General features: G+C 48.9%; 1 protein-coding gene across 1 annotated transcript; it reads left to right on the plus strand.

Moving 5' to 3' along the window:
* Positions 1-8,751: 8,751 nt before the first annotated feature.
* LOC109777784 (aquaporin TIP4-4) lies at positions 8,752-10,041 on the plus strand. The gene is made up of 2 exons (XM_020336344.4): positions 8,752-8,988; positions 9,089-10,041. Exons 1-2 carry the CDS (start codon positions 8,862-8,864, stop codon positions 9,700-9,702), a joined length of 741 nt encoding a protein of 246 aa, XP_020191933.1. The 5' UTR covers positions 8,752-8,861; the 3' UTR covers positions 9,703-10,041.
* Positions 10,042-23,309: the final 13,268 nt, after the last annotated feature.

The following is a 23,309-nucleotide window of genomic DNA, read 5'->3' on the forward strand; positions in this document are numbered from 1 at the left end:
CGCTTAATTGGACTTTCACAAAGCACATACCTTGATAAGATTTTGAAGAAGTTCAAAATGGATCAGTCAAAGAAAGGGTTCTTGTCTGTGTTACAAGGTGTCAAGTTGAGTGAGACTCAATGCCCGACCACTGCAGAAGATAGAGAGAAAATGAAAGTCATTCCCTATGCCTCAGCCATAGGTTCTATCATGTATGCAATGCTGTGTACCAGACCTGATGTGTGCCTTGCTATAAGTATAGTAGGGAAGTACCAAAGTAATCAAGGAGTGGATCACTAGACAGCGGTCAAGAACATCCTGAAATACCTGAAAATGACTAAGGATATGTTTCTCGTTTATGGAGGTGACAAAGAGCTCGTCGTAAATGGTTACGTCGATGCAAGCTTTGACACTGATCCGGATGACTCTAAGTCACAAACCGGATACGTATTTATATTAAATGGAGGAGCTGTAAGTTGGTGCAGTTCCAAACAGAGCGTCGTGGCGGGATCTATGTGTGAAGCGGAGTACATAGCTGCTTCGGAAGCAGCAAATGAAGGAGTCTGGATGAAGGAGTTCATATCCGATCTAGGTGTCATAACTATTGCATCGGGTCCAATGAAAATATTTTGTGACAATACTGGAGAAATTGCCTTGGCAAAGGAATCCAGATTTCACAAGAGAACCAAGCACATCAAGAGACGCTTCAATTCCATCCGCGATCTAGTCAAGGAGGGTGACATAGAAGTTTGCAGAATACATACGGATCTGAATGTTGCAGACCCGTTGACTAAACCTCTCTCATGAGCAAAACATGATCAGCACCAAGACTCCATGGGTGTTAGAATCATTACTATGTAATCTAGATTATTGACTCTAGTGCAAGTGGGAGACTGAAGGAAATATGCCCTAGAGGCAATAATAAAGTTTTTATTTATATTTCCTTATATCATAATAAATGTTTATTATTCATGCTAGAATTGTATTAACCGGAAACTTAGTACATGTGTGAATACATAGACAAACAGAGTGTCCCTAGTATTCCTCTACTTGACTAGCTCGTTAATCAAAGATGGTTAAGTTTCCTAGCCATAGACATATGTTGTCATTTGATGAACGGGATCACATCATTAGAGAATGATGTGATGGACAAGACCCATCCGTTAGCTTACCACTATGATCATTTAGTTTATTGCTATTGCTTTCATCATGACTTATACATGTTCCTATGACTATTAGATTATGCAACTCCCGAATACCAGAGGAACACTTAGTGTGCTACCAAACGTCACAACGTAACTGGGTGATTATAAAGATGCTCTACAGGTGTCTCCGATGGTGTTTGTTGAGTTGGCATAGATCGAGATTAGGATTTGTCACTCCGATTGTCGGAGAGGTATCTCTGGGCCCTCTCGATAATGCACATCACTATAAGCCTTGCAAGCAATGTGACAAATGAGTTAGTTGCGGGATGATGCATTACGGAACGAGTAAAGAGACCTGCCGATGACAAGATTGAACTAGGTATGGTGATACCGACGATTGAATCTCGGGCAAGTAACATACCGATGACAAAGGGAACAACGTATGTTGTTATGCGGTGTGACCGATAAAGATCTTCGTAGAATATGTAGGAGCCAATATGAGCATCCAGGTTCCGCTATTGGTTATTGACCGGAGATGTGTCTCGGTCATGTATACATAGTTCTCGAACCCGTAGGGTCCGCACGCTTAACGTTCAATGAAGATTTGTATTATGAGTTTATGTGATTTGATGTACCGAAGGTTGTTCGGAGTCCCGGATGAGATCACGGAAATGATGAGGAGTCTCGAAATAGTCGAGACATAAAGATTGATATATTTACCATGTTATTCGGACACCGGAAGTGTTCCGGATAGTTTCGGGTAAAATCGGAGTGCCGGAGGGGTTACCGGAATCCCCCGGGGGAACAAATGGGCCACCATGGGCCCTATTGGAGAGAGAGAGGAGGGCAGCCAGGGCAGGGCCCCCCCCTTGGAGTCCGAATTGGACAAGGGAAGGGGGGCGGCGCCCCCCTTTCCTACTCCCTCTCCTTCCTTCCCCCTCTCTCCCTCTTGGTGGAATCCTACTAGGACTTGGAGTCCTAGTAGGACTCCCCTCCTTGGGCGCGCCCCCTACGGCCGGCCGGCCTCCTCCCTCCCTCCTTTATATACGTGGGGAGGGGGGCACTCTAGAACACACAAGTTGATCTTTTAGCCGTGTGCGGTGCCCCCTCCACAGAAACACACCTCGGTCATATCGTCGTAGTGCTTAGGCGAAGCCCTGCGCCGATAACTTCATCATCACCGTCACCACGCCGTCGTGCTAACGAAACTCTCCCTCCGCCTCAACTGGATCAAGAGTTCGAGGGACGTCACTGAGCTGAACATGTGCAAATCGCAGAGGTGCCGTGCGTTCGGTACTTGGATCGGTTGGATCACGACGACGTTCCACTACATCAACCTGGTTACTAAACGCTTCTGCTTTCGGTCTACGAGGGTACGTGGACACACTCTCCCCGCTCGTTGCTATGCTTCTCCTAGATAGATCTTGCGTGATCGTAGGCAAATTTTTTGAAATACTACGTTCCCCCAATAGGTGCGATACCTCCTGGTTCCTAGACATGGGCGCCAGCAACCATATGTTCGGGCGGCGGGAGATCTTCTTCAAGCTGGACACCGGCATGCGCGGCTCCGTCAAGCTGGGCGACGGATCGGCTGCGCGGATCGAGGGAAGGGGAACCATCCTATTCCAATGTCTGAACGGTGAGCACTTGGTACTCTCTGCGGTCTACTGTATCCCTCGATTATGCAGCAACATTGTGAGCATAGGCCAGCTGGACGAGAGCGCCTACGAGACACACATCCGCCAGGGCGTTCTGCAGCTACGAGATCCGGGCGGGCGCCTGCTCGCGCGGGTGCAGCGCAACCATGGGCGCCTGTATGTGCTGAACCTGAGCATGGCGCGCCCGATGTGCCTCGCCATGCACAGAGGCGAGGACGCATGGCTGTGGCATGCGCGCTACGGCCACATCGCTTCCAGGCACTCCATTCACTCGCGCAGGAGGACATGGTGCATGGCCTGCCGCTCCTCGATCAGGTGGATCGGGTCTACGAAGCATGCCTTGCGGGCAAGCACCAGTGAGCTCCCTTCCCTCGTCAAGCTCTAAACCACGCTGAGGACATGCTCAGACTCATGCATGCGAACCTGTGCGGGCCGATCACGCCCGCCACGCCGGGAGGGAAACACTACTTCCTCCTGCTCATCGACGACAAAAGCCGGTTCATGTGGCCGCGCCTGCTCACGACCAAGGATGAGGCGGAGACGGCGCTCAGGCAATTCCAGGCGGCTGTAGAGAGCGAGTCCGGTCATCGCCTCAAGACCCTGTGCACCGATCGCCCAGGGGGAGGAGGATTTCAACTCCACATGCCTCAGCGAGTTCTTCGCCGAACTGGCGTGCACCGGCAGCTCACCGCGCCCTACACGCTGCAGCAGAACAGGATGGTGGAGTGGCGCAACCAGACGACCGTTGGCATGGCGCAAAGCCTCCTCACAGCCAAGGGTGTTCTGACGCGCTTTTGGGGCGAGGCCGTGACCACAGCCGTGTACCTGCTCAACCGAGCAATGACGAAGAGCATCTCCGGCATGACGCCCTACGAGGCATGGTGTGGTAGCCGACCCAACGTACAGCACCTCCACACCTTCGAGTGTGTCGCCCACGTGAAGGTGACGCGCCCGAACCGGAAGAAGCTCGACGACCGCAGCGTGCCCATGGTGTTTCTCGGGTACAAGCCTGGGTCTGCTACCTACCGCATCTTCCACCCTCCGTCGGGGTGTGCCCACTTGTCTCGTGATGTCGTGTTCGACGAGAGCGCGTCGTGGGACTGGAGCACTGTCGCGAAGGTGCAAGATGAGGGGATGGACTCCTTCATGATCGAACTGGAGCCCGCAATTGCGCCGAGCGAGCAAGTGGAGCCAGTGAACGCGTCGGGTGTGCACGACACAGTGACCACGCCCACCCCCGAGCCGGCCTCACCACAGACTGCGGGCGGCATGCCCTCATCTGCGTCCCCAGCGTACGTGATGTCGGGCCCGACAGGCATCGAGTTTGCCTCACCACCCACCAACGCGTCGGAGGCGCCCCCCAGAGAGGAGGCGCCGCACCGGTACCCCACAATGGAGAGCATGTGGGACACGACCGTAGAGGTGGAGGCGAACTACAACGACATCGAGATGTGCCTGTTCACGGGAGAGGAGCCAGCTTCCTTCGCTGAGGCAGAGAGAGAGCAGGGCTGGCGCATGGCGATGGATGAAGAGATGCGGAGCATCGTCGCCAACAAGACTTGGGAGCTGAGCGAGCTCCCGCCCGGACACTGCCCGATCGGCCTGAAGTGGGTATACAACCTCAAGAAGGACCCCCCCCCAAGGTGTGGTGGTGAAGCACAAAGCGCGGCTGGTGGCGAAGGGCTATGTCCAGCAGGCATGGACTTCGAGGAGGTCTTCGCGCCGGTCGCACGCATGGACTCGGTGTGCGTCCTTGTCGCGCTCGCGGCGCACCATGGCTGGCAGGTTCACCATATGGATGTCAAGTCCGTTTTTCTGAATGGTGGCCTGCTCGAGGATGTATACGTGCAGTAGCCGCTGGGGTACGCCGAGGCTGGGCAGGAGGGCAAGGTGTTGCGCCTCTACAAGGCGTTGTAGGGACTCCGCCAGGTGCCGAGGGCCTGGAACGCAAAGTTGGACGAGAGCCTGTGCGCACTGGGCTTCGAGCGCTCTCCGTCGGAGCATGCAGTGTATCGACGTGGCATGGGCAGCTCACTCCAAATCGTCGGAGTCTACGTAGATGATCTCGTCATCACCGGCGCGGCCACAAGGGAGATCGACTCCTTCAAGCAGCAGATGACCAAGCCGTTTCGTATGAGCGACCTGGGCAAGCTCGGCTACTACCTCGGGATCGAGGTGAGCCAGGAGCACGATCGGATCGTGCTCGGGCAGGCAGCCTACGCCAAGAGACTGCTCGAGCGCGCGGGCATGGAGGATTGCAGCACATGCAACACTCCCATGGAGGTGCGGCTCAAGCTGAGCAAGAGAGCTCCCCCGACCGGGTGGACAAGACTCTGTATTGCAGCATCATCGGAGGGTGCGGTACCTCGTACACACAAGACCCGACATCTCGTTCGTAGTCGGGTACTTGAGCAAGTTCATGGAGAAGCCTGCCTCCGACCACTACGCCGCGGTGAAGCACCTCTTGCGGTATGTGGCGGGGACACTAGATCATGGCTGCGCATATGGGCGCGGCGAAGGAGCACTGGAGCTAACCGGCTATAGTGATTCGGATCACGCCGGGGACTCGGACGACAGGAAGAACACGACTGGTGTGATCTTCCTCGGCAGGAGCCCGGTGAGCTGGTAGTCTCAGAAGCAAAGGGTGATGGCGATCTCCTTGTGTGAGGCCGAGTACATGGCGGCCACCACCGCTGCTTGTCAGGGCATCTGGCTGGCACGGCTACATGGAGAGATGATGATCAAGGAACCTGTGCAGCCGAAGCTTCTCGTCGACAACAAATTGGCGATCTCCCTGGCAAAGAACCCTGTCTTCCACGACCGAAGCAAGCACATAGAGATCAGGTATCACTTCATTCACGAGTGTGTGGAGAAGGGACGGATCTTCATCGACTACGTCAGGACCAATGATCAACTCGCTGATACTCAAACGAAAGCACTTGGGCGCCTCGTTTTCTAGGAGCTAAGGAGGAGGATCGGCATGGTTGAAATAATTCGCCAATGACAAAATTAGGGGGGGTGATTTGTTAGCTAATCTAGTCGTTTACATTAGCTGTTTTTTCTGTTCAAATAAACAGATAGGATAGCATGAGCCGTGACGTGTGCGTTCCGTGCATGTAGCTTTGCATGGCTTGTAGATCGACGTACTCGCGTCGTGGCCCGGTAGTCTCGCTGGTGGCCTATGAGACACGATCGGCTCTGGTGGGATGACGCAAGTCCGGCGGATCGTGGCGCATAGTTAGGATCGCCACCAGCCCCTTAATAAAAAAATGGGCGACGCTAGGCGCCGGCAGGCCGTCCTAATAGTTCGGCCGGTCTAGTCCTAGCTGTCCGATCAGTCTCTAAATACCCGTTGGATCTGAGCCAATCGTTCTTCAACCTCGTGACGTAGATAGACAAAAGCACAGGGAAAAAAGAAAGAAGGCAGCGCCTTCGCTTGCGCTTGCCCGCCATCGTCAACGCTGCTCACCAGCGTCCCTGCCGCTTGTTCCCAGCATCGCCCGCCCCCGGTTGCAGCGCCCCCCGTTCGCCCAGGCTCTTGCCGGTTCGCCGCATGCAGCTCCCGCCGGCGAAGGTCGCAACTTTGGTGGACAGCAGCGCCCCATCCAGCTTGTAGCAACGTTCGTCGTCGACGATCGCATCCGCGATGAAGCCGTCTAGTAGTTCGCCGGGTTGTATCAAGCAAAAAGGCCCGTCCCAGCAAAAATATTCATTGTTCCAGCAAAATCAAACTTCGCCGTCGTCGGGTTATAGCAAAAATTGTCACCGGTTCCAGCAAAACAAAATGACGGTGCCAGCAAAAACGAGTCACGATAGTTTGGTTCCAGCAAAATGTTAGTGAGGTTGCAGCTTCCTCGGCGACCGGTTCCAGCAAAAGAAAATATGACGGTGCCAGCAAAACGAGTCGACGGTCATTTGGTTCCAGCAAAATGTCATTGTGGGTGCAGCTTTTCCGGCGACCGGTTCCAGCAGAGTGACACGCAGGTTGCAGCATCAGTGTTGGTTCCAGTAAATTGTCAGTGCGGTCGTAGCTTTTTCGACAACAAGTTCCAGCAAAGTGGGACGCCGGTTGTTGCAAATTGTCAGTGCCCTCGACAGACGCTGGTCGTCGTTGACGTATGCAGCATGGTTGCGGCCATACCATGGCCACCCGTCGCAGAATCCGTGGCCGCCCCACCGATGGTTTGTAGAGCGGCTGGTTGCCTCGCCGGCACCTGTGGACTCTATTGAGGCTGCTAGGGAAAAGAGGACGCCAGCCATGAAGAAGAGCTCCTACGGACAGGCGTACGCGCACTTGAAGCACCGGTGCAAAAGCAAAAATTGAGAACAGAGGGAAAAGGGTGAGGCGTATAGGAAGGATGAGGCGTAAAGGACGACGTCGAGTGGGCTTCCGGCGCATCCGCTAGTTGTCGTTGTCGGCGGCGGTGTCTACGGTATGCGTGTGCGGGAGGATAAAGGACTGAAAAGATAAGGTATGTGTGGAGTGCGATGCTACTGCTATGTGTTGTATGATTTGGATGGATCCAATGGCCCGCGCGAGACCGGCTGAAGTTTCAGCCGGTCCGCCGGGTGGAAACAATTTCCTAAAAAAAAGCAGAGAAGAAAAACGAGAAAAGTCGCAATGTTGCACGCGACGCAAAACCACTGTCCCCCTGTGATTGAGAGATTAGCGAGACTAGTTTCCTAACAACAGCGGCCGTCCCGAGAGCCGCGGCGGTCCTCGTCCTCGCGGCGCACCGGAGCGCGCGACTGGCTGCGGAAGAGGCGATCACGCCAGGAGGAGGAGCGATCCTCGCGACCCCGGCGCCCACGGTCTTCATCATCATCGCGGCGGTCACGGTCCTGCTCATCGTCCCTTCTCTTAGGACCGGGACCGGGTCTTTTTTGCCGTAGTCATGGAATCTATAGTTTTTGCGGTGTGGCTCTGCTTGTGTTGCTGTGGACATTGTGCAATCTGCACGCCAGCGAGTGGTGGCATCCCTGCCTGGCCCTGGCCCCGGCCTGTATTGGCCAGTGTCTCTGTTGATTTCTGAATCTGAACTGTTGCTTGCCACCTTCCCTACGTTGGGTTAAATCACATAAAATCTGGGATCACTGGCCTAGTGACCATAGAGCTTCTTTTCTCTCAATCCGTTGTGCTCCCTTGTGTTGGTCTTGTGCTTTCTGTCTCGCAGATGGCCAAACGGGACGCCGAAAGAGCTCGCGAAAGGCAAAAGCTGCTTTGTTCCTATACAAATCGTGCTGTCTAAAACCTAATGATAGGCTGCGTCAGTCTCTTGAGTGAACAGCGTGCCAATCCTACTTGAAAAAAGCCTATTGACACTGAAATACCAAGTGTAAACTCAGGGTGAGTCGGATTGTTCATTGCATGATGTGCTCCTGCACCTAGAGCTTGCTGGGCGATGCTGCCCGCCGTCTGATCGACCGCGACCACACCAAATGTCGTTGTTGTTTTCAGTTATCTCATATTAGGTGCTGTGATGGAGATCAAGTCCACTTTGCATCGTGATGATGCTGGCGAAATGTCCATCAATCTTGCTTCCTATTGTCCACTTTCTAGCACAGGGGCGCTGAGTACATTCTGAATAAAAATTATGTATTCATCGCGTATTCACGGATCATCGTGTATCCCTGCAAAATAAAAATGATGTACTCCATATTCATCATCTTGTTAGGGCGTTTGCCGTACAAAAGCTTTAATTTTGCGTGTCCTGGAGAAACACATTGCTTCCAGTTTTCAGCTTGGTGCCTAGCATGTATAGTACGTGGAGATTTGCTTTTCCATCCAAGATTTTTCTGAAGTTGAGCGTGTGCAGTGCAGGCGGCGGTGCCTCTGGCGTGAGACCCCGCCGCTAACCGTCCTCCGTTATTACGCACGGATCAGCAATTCCACCATTTCCGGCCTCCTTGTCCTATCCTGCGCACACGCACTGCCTTGTGCTTATATAACTGTCACCTCCTGCACTCCAGCTTCCAGCAGACTACTCATAACTCGGGCCGCTCGCTCGGCGTACGTGTGATCATCTCGCCACGACAGATCAGCGAGGCCACCGAGGTGAGGCGGGGACGTAGCGCACACATGGCAAAGTTTGCTCTCGGGCACCACAGCGAGGCCACCGAGGCCGGCTGCGTCCGCGCCGTGCTCGCCGAGGCCGTGCTCACCTTCCTCTTCGTCTTCTCCGGCGTCGGCTCCGTCATGGCCGCCGGTACGTATGTAGTACGGTGATGATTGGAAACGCGTCCATGCATGCATGTGTACAGAGAGTCTGGATCTACTACATATATACATGTGGTATGTGTATGCAGGGAGGCTGGCCGGCGGCGCCGACACGATCATGGGCCTGACGGCGGTCGCGCTGGCCCACGCGATGGTGGTGGCCGTCATGGTGTCGGCAGGGCTGCACGTCTCCGGCGGCCACATCAACCCGGCCGTCACGCTCTCCCTCGCCGCAGGCGGCCACATCACCCTCTTCCGCTCCGCGCTCTACGTGCTCGCGCAGCTGCTCGGCTCCTCCCTCGCCTGCCTCACCGGCGGCGCGGTGACCATGCCAGTGCACGCGCTGGCCGCCGGGGTCGGCGCACCGCAGGGGGTGCTCTGGGAAGCCGTGCTCACCTTCTCGCTGCTCTTCACGGTGTACGCGACCGTCGTGGATCCGCGTCGGAGCGTTGGCAACCTCGGGCCGCTACTGGTGGGCCTCGTCGTCGGCGCCAACGTGCTCGCCGGAGGGCCGTTCTCCGGCGCGTCTATGAACCCGGCACGTTCATTCGGGCCCGCGCTCGCCTCGGGCAATTGGGCCAGTCAGTGGGTCTATTGGGTTGGGCCGATGATTGGTGGGTCGCTCGCGGGGCTAGCATATGAGGGATTGTTCATGGTCCGGTCCGGCCACCAGCAGCTTCCCAGCGATGGCACCGACTTCTAGTTGTTTCTCAACGCATGGACGGCTTGATGCGCTATATCGTGTGAAAATCGTCCAGAACTCGTCAGCTGTGTAGCAGAGTTCTTTTGTTGTTTGATTTGCCCAAGAACATCTCCCCGCTAGGTGCTTTATTTAGAGAAAATAAGAGTCATGTTGTGTGTCAAGTTTTCAAAATTTCAAAATATCTATTGTACCAAGATCAAGTAATGTAGTACCTCATGAACTAGCTGTGTGTAGCCCTCTGTTAGGGGATGACGGTCGTGAGGTGTGAGTTGACCATCTACCATAGTTTATACTAAACATCTGTGCTAATGATATGTCCAGTACATCAGTTTAATGGAATACATCTATGTTCCTTTAAAAAGAAAAAGAACACCGTGTGATACGACTGGATGCTGCACTCCGCTAGGGCTACTTTTCGACTATTGCCAGAGCTATAATAGACCTACCTCTGATGCAAGGGCCTTGTTCTATTTGAGTGCGCCTGCCAATTAAATGGTTTTAGAAAGGTTCTATAAACTGGTTTGAGCCGATTTTTGAAGTATCTTTCGTCGGGTTTTCTTGTTTTTTTTTTTCTGTTTTTCTTTCTTTTTTTGATTTTTCGTGTCAGTTTTGGATGGTCTTCTGTGTTTGTTTTATTGCTGGGTTTCATATATTTGTGTTTCCTTACTGGTTTTGTTTGGATTTTTTCCAATACATGTATAATTTTTTTAGATACATTGTACGGAGTACTTTTTTAAATAAAAATTAATATTTTTATATATGATTAACATTTTTAAATACATAATATTTTTTCAAATGTATATTTGGATGTCTACATTTCTTTCATACAAATTGTATATTTCTGTATAGATCAATAATATTTTTATACACGTTTTCTCATAAACTAATATAGTTAAAAATATATGCTTTTGAACATTTTTTTAAATATTTTCAACGTTGTTTCAAGTATACGTTGAAGCTTTTTTGGATGATATGACACATTTTTTTCAGCAATGTGAACATTTTTAAATTTTCATAAAAATGCCACGAACACAATTCTTGAAACATATTAACATTTTTTTAATGTCACATAATTTTGAATGCTACGAAACATTTTTTTAGTTACCTGAATGTTTTTAAATTGTAAATTTTTAAATGTCAGTTAAATGTTTTTTAAATGCTAGAACTTTCTTGGATGTCATGGACATTTTATTAATGTTATCATCATTTTTCAAATTTTCAACAAACATTTATTTAACACAGCACTAACATGCTTTTGAGCGCACGGTGAACCTATTTTTAAATATACACACTGTACATTATGTTCGACATCAGGAACAATTTTATACATGTTTTATTATGTTTTTGAATATTCTGTAAATATGTGTTCATTTTTTTTTTCAAATACAAGTTGAACATTCTTTTAATGTTATAACACATTTGTTTCAGCTACATGAACATTTTTTACATTTCCTAAAAATATCACGTGCACATTTTCCAAAACATATGAACATGTTTTTAAAATGTCACACACATTTGGTTTGAATGCTACAAAACATTTTTTTAAGTTATCTTAATTTTTTAACATTGTATATCTTTTGAACGTCAGGTGCATGTTTTTTAAGCATGAGAACTTTTTTACATGTCACGAACATTTTTCTTAATGTTATCATCAATTGTTTTTCAAATTTACACAAACTTTTATATAACAAAGCCCTAAAATAATTTAAACACGCGGTGAACTTATTTTTAAATATAAGTAATTTTTTACCTTTTTCTGAAATATAACTAAAAGTAATAAAAAGGAAATAAAAGGGGGAAACGAGTGCTAGAGACACATCGCTCCTCCTGCGATGAGCCTTGCCGATTTAGGGGGCGCACCTGATGCAGGAAATGCTTCATCACGCTATAAGGGAGACAGAGCCCCTCCCCCTGCACTAGCCTGCAATGTCAAATGGTATAACTTTCAGCCTTATACACATAACAAGGAGCTCCTATTTGCCGCTCGTTGCGGCAAAGAGTCTACCAAGGGATCTCCTATAGGCAATCTTGCGGCAATTTACACAAGGACAGCTGACATGGGATGGCCCATCTCGCCGCGAAAATCAACAAAAACTAGCGCCATAGATGGGAATAGAACATGGTGAATCCTAAACGGTGCCTTAAGCGCCTGTTTTAGGCATTTACGCAATCGGGCGCACACCCTCCCACCGCACTGGGCCGGCCCATATTCATTTTCTTCTGTTTTTAAAACGGAAAAAGAACACTAGCGATTGCGCGGTTGAAACTGGGGACCTCGCTACTATATGCGCGCTGCCCTAACCAGTCGGCTACCTCACATGTTCATGCTTACTTAGTGCTTTGTCACCCTTTTTCTTTTTTCTTGGAAACGGTTTTGTTTGGTTTTTACTTTTTTTTCTTTCTTCTTTTTTGCTAAGTGTGTGAACTTTTTTTTTTTCCAATTTGTGAACTTAGTTCAAATTGATGAACTATTTTCAAAAATGACGAACCTTTTTTCAAATCGTTGAACTTTTTTCCAAATTTATAAACATTTTTTCAAATAAATGTACCTTTTTAAAAAATCAATGAAGTTTTTTTCAAATTTTATGAACCTTTTCAAATTTTATGAAATTTTTATCAAATTCGATTAACTTTTTTCAAGTTCGATGAACATTTTTTTCCAAATTTGATGAACTTTTTCAAAATCAATGAACTTTTTTTAAATTTTCTGAATTTTTCTTCCAAATGATGAACTTATTCAAATTTATCATTTTTCTTAAATAATTCAGAAAATTAAGTGATACAGTACACATGCAATAAATAGCACGGACGCATGTACTTATATAATTGCTGCTTTTTCGATTCACTATTGGTGTGTTGTTTTAGTGGTTAGGCACACTCGTATAGGATGGTTGTGGCTTGAGTTTGAATCCAGGAGGGCCACTTTGTTTTTTGTTGTTTTTTCGCTTTTATAGTTCGCTGCGCAGCGTATCGGCCCTGTTGGGCCAGGCCCTGGTGGGAACCGCATGGGCGCCAGTAAGGATTAGCGGCGGTAAAGGCGTGGCTTAGAGGTCCCATAGAACACACGACCAGCGGCAACTTGCTCGAGTTGCTAGCCACTGCGACAGGCTGACTCTGATATATTTTCAGCTTGATTCTTAAAGAAACTCAGAAAGTAACAACTGCGGCAAAACTTAAATAAATAAATCGCAATATTTAAAGTGCGTGGGAGCTAACAAGACATCCAGCACGGCCATCAACGTCGCTAGCCACTGTAGTACATAAGGATTTGCTGCCTACATTGACAGCGCAGTTTATATGAACATAACCAATGAGATTATATATTTCTAAAATTTCGAATATGATTTTCTTTTTAGCAAAAGTAAACAATTTTTTAAACCGAAATATTTTCAAATTTTATAAAATATGAACAGTTTTTTGAGAAAGTAGGAACAAAATTGAAGATGAGGATTTTTTTCAAAACAACGAACAATTTTTGAAAATGCAAACTTCTGTTAAAAACAGGAACAAAATTGAAAATGCGAACATTTTCCTAAATTACAAACAGATTTTTCCAAAACGAGAACATTTTATTAAATTCCCTTAACATTTTTTTGAATTTGCGAACAATTTTTTTAGACATGAACATTTTTAATTTTTGAGAAAATTTTGAAAACAGGAACATTTTCCAAATTATGAACAATTATTTCAAGACACAAACATTTTAGAGAATTTCTTATTTAACACTGGCTTAAAAAAATGTGCCCTATTTGACACCAGAAAACTTTTTCTTCCTTATCTAGCAACAATGCTAAAGTTTGTTCTCTTTGGGACACTTCCGTCTATTTTGGGTACTAACGGTGTTAAATGACACATGAAAAGACGATTTTACTCCTGATGCAACTTGTGACCAAAACATTCACATGAGAACCAACAACTTTTTACTGTTGTTAATTGCAAAATAGTGCAGAACCTGCCTTGTGAACATGCAAAATTTTCATATCTCCTAAACACAATTATTTCAAAATTTAATTCAAAATTGGGCAGAACCTCCCCTGTCATTTGATACCATATCCTCTTGACACAATTCACATATACATAATTCAACATACAATTTTCAAATTTGCCAATGGCATGAGACATAAACATCTAGACTCACATCTAAGTACACATATATGACTTACAACATATCCATGTTCACATATACGAGTTCAAGTCCACACATACATCGTATTAGCAACCCAAAAGTGCCTCAAATCATATCCAGGTTCACATACATAGTCCAAGTCCATACATACATGTCATGAGTGGCACATAAGTGACTTTAGGTTCACATGCATGAGTCCAAGTCCACACAACATGACATGAGCAGCAACAAAGGTGATTTTAAGTGAAAAAAATTAGATGAAGTTCAAAAGCTGAGCCTTCTTTTGCTTCTTGTGCTCATTGGAGCAGGCTGGGTAAGGTTTTTTTTTTGCTTCTAGTGCCCTTTTTAGCAGGCTCCAGCTTCCTTGTGGACAGTTTGACGCAGAATGCGACAAATAGGGCTTTCTGGCTACCAAACACACAAGCGCGTGTCCAATTGGGCTGGCCCATGCTCGCCATCCGGCTGACCTATTTACTTACATAGTATAGTTGTTTTCTAGCTTGCCTCGAAACGAAAAAGATGTTTTCTAACCACTTTTCCTAAAGAAAGGAAAGGCTGCGGTAGAAAAGTTTTTAAGAAATCATAAAATAGATTTTTTTCTAGAATAGTTTTTATGAATATTTTTTGGAAAAATAAAACAATACTAAAAAACAAAAAATTCTGAAACTTTTTTGAACAGTTTTTTTAAATTTTGAACATATTATAAAAATATGAGCATTTTTTGGAAAACATGAAAATTTGTAAAATCACTTTGAATATTTTTGGAAAAACATGAACATTTTTAAAAACATTTGTGATCAACTTTGATAACACAAGCATTCCTTGAGAAATTTTGATTTTCTTTTAGAATGAATTTATTTTGCAATTCTGCTTTCTTTTAGTTTGTTTTTTAAATACACAGTCAAATTTTGAAAATTCTCGAAGAGTTTTGAAAAATGTGGATGTTTACAAAAACAAGAGTATCTTTCAAAATATAAGAGAAAGAAACAAACCAAAAAATGAAAAAGAAAGAACTAGGGAACCGTGAAGAAATCGACAGAAAAAGGATGAACCAGACCGAAACCTTCTAGAAGGTTCCCAAAGTCGGTAAAACCAAACTAGAACCTTCTAGAATGTTCACAAAACCAAAACCAGCCCATAGTATGGTTAACACTAAATGCGCCGGTCCAGTGTGCTTTCTTGGTTCGCTGACTATTCGAATTGGGACAATTTGACACAATATGCATCGAATAGTATTTGTTGGTTGTACATACCGAAACTTTGAGGGGGCTAAACATCATGGGCCATGTGCGGTTGCACGTGCCCTAGCCTGGGCCTAATTTGCACTAGGGGCTTGCTTAGTCTGCTTGCAGCCTACGAAAGACATGCCTAGTTTGTTGACCTCTGAGTTTTTTTTGAAAGACCCGGTTTGGCCGGCTTCATTGATTTAGGAGAAAGCAGCGGGAAATACAGTGTGGATCAAGTGATCATGGGCACATAAGTTGTGCAAAAAGGAGAGAGAAAAAACGGCAAAACATAGGGCTCAAGAGCCGCCCTAGGCCTGTTATCTCGTAGTATCGACCCCGAACGGGGGCTCTAGGCATGCCGCTCCGGCAACTCTCCACTGGGTGTAGTCCAACATGATAGCTTGGTATACATCGTCCAGGCATGGCAGCTTCCTCTAAAGACGGAGGCGTTCCTCTCCTTCCATAGGTGCCAGGAGACCAAGATCAGCATGGTTCTGAAGCCTTTCCTTGCTCCAGCTGGTGTGCGAGGAATCATCTCTTGGCAGTGCTGCATGGAAGTGTGGAGCGGCGATTTTGTAGTGATCATTGCCGCGCAGCCAGCTCTGGACGAGAATTTTGTCCAAACTTGGCGGGAGAACGGGCACTCCCAGAAGAGGTGCGCCGCGGATTCCAGGCTTTGAAGACAGAGGCTGCAGAAGTATCCGTTTGGCCATCCTCGCCTTTGTAGACGGTCGTTGCACCAGATCCTGTTCTTGTGCAGGAGCCATGAGAACATATTGGCCGTTCCTGGCACCCAGCTTCTCCAGATTACCTTGTTGTCGCTCGTGTTCGGCCTGCTCTGAAAATGCATGCGGTATGCCGCCCTGGCCGAGTAGCGATCACCGCCACCTGCTGTCCACTCAATTCTGTCCGGCACTTGGCTGTCTAGGGTCATCCCAGCGTGTTGTATATGGCGCGAAAGTTGCAGGTACTCAGTGACGATGAGCGTTGTGTTGCCGTGGCGCAGGTCCCTGATCCACTTGTCGTTGGTGAGCGCCGCAGCCACCGTGCGGTTCTTGCACCTGAAGTGATTGTAGAGGCCCGGGAAGGATGAAGACATGGGAGCAGCGCCCAACCAGTGGCTCGTCCAGAAGCTTGCCTGTTGGCCGTTGCCGATCAGGACATGCGTGGCTTCCTGGAACATTGAGTGGTCCATCTTGTCGCAGGGTAGAGGAAAGGCCGTCCAGGGTTGCGACGGCTGTTGCCAGGCCATCCAGAGCCATTGCAACCTTAGGGCGGAGCCGAAGAGATGGAGGTCAGGTAGCCCTGTCCCGCCCTTCTCCGTAGGCGAGCATACGGAGCTCCACGCCACTTTGCACTTGTTGCCTGTCAGCGCTTCATCTTGAGCCCACAAGAAACGTCGCCTCGCTTTGTCTATCTCCTTCAAAAGTTTCTTCGGCGCCTTGAGCACAGAGAGCGCATAGGTGGGCAGGGCGGAGAGGACTGCACGCACCAGGACGCGCCGGCCGGCCAGGGTCATCAACTTTCCCTTCCATCCAGCAAGGCGTGATTTGATCCGGTCGATGAGGAATTGGAAATGCACGATCTGTAGTCTTGTTTGGGAGATTGGCAGCCCCAGGTAAGAGGTGGGGAAGCTGGCGACCGCGCCACCGAAGCCATGCAACACGTCCGCTAGAGTCTGGGCATCGTAGTTCATCGGGATGACAGAGGATTTGGCTTGGTTTAGTGTTAGACTCGCGGCTTCTCCGAAGGAATGCAACACCTCAAGCAAAGTATCCACCTCTTCTCTTATTGGGTTTGCGAAGATTACCGCGTCGTCGGCGTAGAGGCTGACCCGCATGCTTGCTCCTCGACCCGGCAGCGGCGCAATCATGCCCTGACTGGTGGCCGGTTCTAGCAGACGGTACAGGGGGTCGAACGCCAGGATGAACAACATTGGCGAGAGGGGGTCACCCTGGCTAGCCCCCTGTACGCCATTCAGCAAGCATGATGAGGTTGAAGATGATAGCAGCAAGGTGATCCAGTTCCTCCAGCGCTGTGAGAACCCCATTTGTTGCAGCAGCTTGATCAGGTACGCCCAGGACATGGAGTCGAAAGCTCAGGCAAAGTCCAACTTGAAGAGCAAAGCTTGTTTTTCCCTATGCAGCATTCTCACGCAGCCTTGCACGGATTGGAAGCTGTCATGGATGCACTTCCCTTTCTGAAAAGCCGTTTGCGCCGGCAAGATCACTCCATCCAGGGCAGCCGACAGCCTTAATGCGAGCACTTTGGAGATCAACTTTGCAATGGAGTGGATGAGGCTGATGGGTCTGTAGTGGCCGATCTCGGATGCATCATTGCGCTTCGGCAGCAGAGCGATCAACGCGGTGTTGATCTCGCTGAAGTTTCTTCCGTGCATGTGATAGAACTTGTGGAATACTGCCATGACCTCGTCCTTGATGATTGGCCAGTAGGAGCGAAAAAATTGGCCGGTAAAGCCGTCCGGGCCTCGGGCCGTTTCTGCCGGGGATGCAACAATCGCCACCCAGACTTTAGCCATGGTGAACGGACCGTCCAGCTCAGTCGAGGTCACCACGGGGACATGTAGCTGGTCCCAGTTTAGAGTGCAGCTTCGCCTCTCGCACTGGCCCAAGGTTTTAGAGAAGTGGTCATAGATGATCTGCTCTTTCTCGTTGTGGTCCACTGTTGACATTGAATGCATGGATGAAGTTCTTCCGCCTGCGCGACCTCATCTTTGCATGAAACAGCTTCGTGCTTGCGTCCCCCGCTCGTAGCCAGTTGATTCTTGATGCCTGGGGCTTGCGAGCTCTCTCAATGGCGGCCAGTCCGAGCACCTTCAGCTTCAGGTTTCTTCTTAGGTTGAATTCGGCCGCAGAGAGGGATCTGCGCTCTTGCACCAGGTCGAGTTGAAGGATGACCTCATTGGCGATCTGCGGCTAGAATCTGATCTTGCCGAATAGAGCTCGACTCCATATCTTCAGGTCGTCCGCAACTCTCTCCATTCTTCTCTTTATTCTGACAAACGGACAGTCGTGCTGGACTGGGCGCTGCCATGCTCTCAAAACGGTCTCGGTGAAGTGAGGGAATCTTTGCCAAATATTCTCGAATCTGAAACGCGCCTGCCTGAACGGGGAAGCCGCCTTCGCCAGGATGAACGGGCAGTGATCAGAGAAGGATGTGGAGGCGGCTGTGAGAATGTAGTTCTGATGCATCAGACCCCACTAATCGTTGCAGAAAAACTTGTCGATGCTGCAGAGTGTGGGTTCCTCCCTCTCGTTGCTCCAGGTGTACTTTCTGTTTTTGCATTTCAACTCCTTTAGCCCAGCCCAATCGAGCACTCTTCTGAACTTCCCCATCATTCTTCTGTTTAAGTTGTTGTTGCTTTTGTTGCATGCTTGACAGATCATGTTGAAGTCTCCGTTTATCAGCCAGGGCTCGCCGGCTGATGCGTATCCAACGTATCTATAATTTTTGATTGTTCCATGCTATTATATTATCTGTTTTGGATGTTTTATATGCATTAATATGCTATTTTATATGATTTTTGGGACTAACCTATTAACCTAGAGCCCAGTGTCAGTTCCTGTTTTTTCCCTTGTTTTAGAGTTTCGCAGAAAAGGAATACCAAACGGAATGAAACTTTCGCGATGATTTTTCTTGGACCAGAAGACACCCAGGAGACTTGGAGTGCAAGTCAGAAGAGCCACGAGGCGACCACAAGGGTGGAGGGCGCGCCCCCCGACCTTGTGGGCACCTCGGGGACCCCCTGACCTAGATCTTCCTCCTATATATTCTCAAATATCCAAAAACTTTCGGGGGAGCCACGAAACCACTTTTCCACCGCCGCAACCTTTTGTACCCACGAGATCCATCTAGGGGCCTTTTCCGGCGTTTTGTCGGAGGGGGATTCGATCATGGAGGACTTCTACATCAACACCATTGCCTCTCCGATGAAGCGTGAGTAGTTTACCATAGACCTACGGGTCCATAACTAGTAGCTAGATGGCTTCTTCTCTCTCTTTGATTCTCAATACAAAGTTCTCCTCGATGTTCTTGGAGATCTATTCGATGTAATACTCTTTTGCGGTGTGATTGCCGAGATCCGATGAATTGTGGATTTATGATCAGCTTATCTATGAATATTATTTGAATCTTCTCTGAATTCTTATATGCATGTTTTGATATCTTTGCAAGTCCCTTCGAACTATCGATTTGGTTTGGCCAACTAGATTGGTTTTTCTTGCAACGGGAGAAGTGCTTAGCTTTGGGTTCAATCTTGCGGTGCTCGATCCTAGTGAAAGAAGGGGAACCAACACGTATTGTATTGTTGCCATCGAGGATAAAAAGATGGGGTTTTCATCATATTGCTTGAGTTAATTCCTCTACATCAAGTCATCTTGCTTAAGGCGTTACTCCGTTCTTTATGAACTTAATACTCTAGATGCATGCTGGATAGTGATTGATGTGTGGAGTAATAGTAGTAGATGCAGGCAGGAGTCAGTCTACTTGACACAGACGTGATGCCTATGTTCATGATCATTGTCTTAGATATCGTCATAACTTTGCGCTTTTCTATCAATTGCTCGGCAGTAATTTGTTCACCCACCGTAATAATTTCTATCTTGAGAGAAGCCTCTAGTGAAACCTATGGCCCCGGGTCTATTTTCCATCATATAAGTTTCTGATCTACAATTTTAGTTTCCTATTTACTTTCTTTGCAATCTTTTACTTTCCGTTCCATAAACCAAAAATATTACTTTACCGTTTATCCATCTCTACCAGATCTCATGTTGCAAATAACCGTGAAGGGATTGACAACCCCTTTATCGCGTTGGGTGCAAGTTGGTGTTTGTTTGTGCAGGTATTCGGTGGCTTGCACGTTGTCTCCTACTGGATTGATACCTTGGTTCTCAAAAGCTGAGGGAAATACTTACTCTACTTTGCTGCATCACCCTTTCCTCTTCAAGGGAAAAACCAACGCAAGCTCAAGAGGTAGCATAGGCCGGCGGGGCAGCAGCAGCTAGATCGCCAAGGAAGTCGTCCTTTTGTGCGTCGTCCGTGGGCCCGTAGATGGTGGTGAGCCAGAACAGATCACCCACGTGCAGAGGCCTAGGAAGTGTGATGCTACATCGACGACTAATTTGTCCTAGAAAATTGCAGCACCGCCCCTCGTCCCTTGCGCCGGCAGCACCACGCAACCCTGCAGAGCGTCTCCTCTGATGTCGGCTGCTACGCCGGCCGACCAGGTCTCTATCTTGGTCTCCTGCAGGGAAAGAACCGCGACGCGGATTGCCTTCACTACGTCGCAGATGGCCGTTCGCTTTGCCGGGCAGTTTAGGCCACGTACATTCCAGGACATGAAGATCATACTACTGTCACTCATGGAGACACCAAGATTTTCTCCGTCGACTAAACATACTAAGGAAGGAAACACAATACACCTTACAGCATGCCTGGGGGCGACGACGGCCACCGGCAGGCCCAAAACCCCGTCGTCGTCGTGCACACCACCTACCTGAAGCACTACACATGAAGACTAGCCCTAACTCGAGCTGGTAGAAGACCAACCGTCGACGGAGACTAAACAAAGGGACATCTAACATAATCAAACATCGAGCGACTCTTCAGCGCCGACAACTCCTGCCATGCCGGCGGCGATCTTGAGGGCACCCTGGTCCAGCCCGGTGAGCTTAGCAATGGCCGCAATGTCGCCATCAGACAAGGGCTCCTGGAAATGCTTCATGAGAAGTGCTGCCGCCTTCGGGGTCATCTTGTCCTTGGGGCCAAGCGCACCAAGCTCCTGCACCAGGCGAAGGACTGCGCGCTGGGGCACTGACGTAGGGTTTGCCGCCGCGGCTTGACGGGCACTACGGCGCGAGGGGGTCGAGGTGCAGAGAGGTGTGGCCGTGCCGGCTGGTTGTTGATGATCGGCGGGGGTGAGGGAGTTCTGTACTAGGGGGTCCTCAGGCGTCCGGGCTATGTGATGTGGGCCGGATTGATGGGTCGTGAAGATACAAGATCGAGGACCTTCCCCCGTATCCGGATGGGACTCTCCTTTGCGTGGATGGCAAGCTCGACGTCCGGATCTATGGTTTTCTTCCCCTGGAAACTGACCTTGTACAACCCTAGCCCCCTCCGGTGTCTATATAAACTGGAGGGTTTAGTCCATAGAGGCAATCATAATCATACAGGCTAGACATCTAGGGTTTAGCCATTACGATCTCGAGGTAGATCAACTCTTGTAACCCCTATACTCATCAAAGTCAATCAAGCAGGAAGTAGGGTATTACCTCCATTAAGAGGGCCCGAACCTGGGTAAACATCGTGTCCCTTGCCTCCTGTTACCTTCGATCCTTAGACGCACAGTTCGGGACCCGCTACCCGAGATCTGCCGGTTTTGACATCGACATTGGTGCTTTCACTGAGAGTTCCTCTGTGTCGTCGACATAAGGATTGATGGCTCGCCTGGTCATTAAGGACAGTGTCACTTCCGGAGGAACCCTAGTTTCAGGGCAAACCCTCCGGCTCGGCAGCTTCACCATAGGCGCCCGTTCGGCCGTTAAGCCAAAGGCAGCCCCCCAAGTCACCGAAATTCATCTCCGTGTCAGCCCTGAATACTCCGACAAGATGGATCCGACGGATGTATCATCTTTAAATGAACTCCTAGATCGTATCGCCGCCCTGGGGGTCGCCTCTGACTATGATCGAATTGGGCTTAAACCCGATCAGAGAGAAATCAAATCTCCGCCGATCACCCATCAGGTAGCGGTTGTGGAGGAACAAGCCGACAATAACTCTTCTCCTACATTGAGAACAAGCTATGTTCGGATTTCTGAGCTCGGAGGGCCGGATACTCATCTTCGAGGGAACACTCCCTATCCTTCGAACATAGAATCGGGCGTCGAGCCTGAGAACTCACCGGACACTCCAGAGCCCGGGCGGGTGACCTCGGAAATTCCTCATACTACGGGCTCCATAGTGGGTCAGGGTCCGGATTTAACCCCGTCCACCCACCACAATCAATATTCCCCAAGCAATTCCGGTCCTCCGGATATATGCGACCTAATGTATGTGCGGCAGCAGCCTCAGGAAACAGTCCACCACTTTTGGGCCAGATTCCTCCTTGTTAAAAACAAGATCAAAGACTGCTACGACAATGACGCGATCTTAGTATTTTACAACAACTGTACGGATGAGGGAATCCTGAATGCCCTCAACCGCCGTCGTGTACTGCACTTCGCAGATTTGGCACACATAGTACATAAGTACTGCGCAATGGAAAGAGCCTTGAAAACTCAGACAGCCTGATGGGAACCACATGCCTTTAAGCCACCTCCCGGACGGGCGAAAAGAATGCACCCTTGCGGGGCACCTTATCATCATCCCATGGACAAAAAAATTCAAGCCCACTGCGGGACGTAGAACTGTCCTTGAGGAATGGCTCGACAGGCCCTGTCAAATACACATGACGCCAAATACCGAGTCAACACATAGCCTCCGAGCATGTTGGATACTCCGGCAAGTGGCCAAGAGCGTCGAGGGCATCCTCACCAACACTACCCCAGAGAAGTACTCTACGGAGGACGACGATCTCAAGGTATATACGGTCTTTGAGACCTTTTCTTCAAATAATCGGCGTAAAAGGGCGCTCCGCGACCTCGCCGAAGTCTGCCAAGTAGCAGCAATAAAGCCTTTGGAACGATACGGCGATAACTTTCAATGCTGATGACAAACCAAGATCCCGATCAGTCCGAGCACCAGCCGGTTTGGTCCTAAACCCAATCGTGGACGGCTTTCGGCTCACTAAAGTGCTCATGGACGGCGGTAGCGGGCTGAACCACATCTACGAAGACATGCTCAATAAAATGCAAATGGACAGGAGTTGCATTGAGCAAAGTAATACAACCTTTCGAGGAATTATCCCCAGACGGGAAGCAAGATGCCCGGGGAAAATTAAACTCGACGTCGTATTCGGCATGCCGGAGAACTATAGGTCCGAAGAGATACTCTTCCATGTGGAACCTTTCAACAACGGGTATCACGCCCTGCTGGGGCGAGACGCATTCACACGCTTTCAAGCTATACCCCATTATGGGTATATGAAGCACAAAATGCCCGGGCCCACCGGAATTATCACTATCACTAGTGACCCAGACATAGCACTCTGCGCCAAAAACAAAATCGCCTCTCTGGCCCTCGAGGCACTATCTGAGGCCCTTGCAGCCGAAGAATTAACCGTCCTATGTTCCACAGTG

Source organism: Aegilops tauschii, chromosome 3, assembly GCF_002575655.3.
Source record: "Aegilops tauschii subsp. strangulata cultivar AL8/78 chromosome 3, Aet v6.0, whole genome shotgun sequence".
NCBI classification, from domain to species: Eukaryota; Viridiplantae; Streptophyta; class Magnoliopsida; order Poales; family Poaceae; genus Aegilops; species Aegilops tauschii.

Bases quoted from the DNA above. Each gene is read 5' to 3' on its own strand.
- LOC109777784 (XM_020336344.4), top strand. From the start codon at position 8,862: ATGGCAAAGTTTGCTCTCGGGCACCACAGCGAGGCCACCGAGGCCGGC. The intron at 8,989-9,088 runs GTACGTATGTAG...ATGTGTATGCAG, and splicing joins CGGCTCCGTCATGGCCGCCG to GGAGGCTGGCCGGCGGCGCC.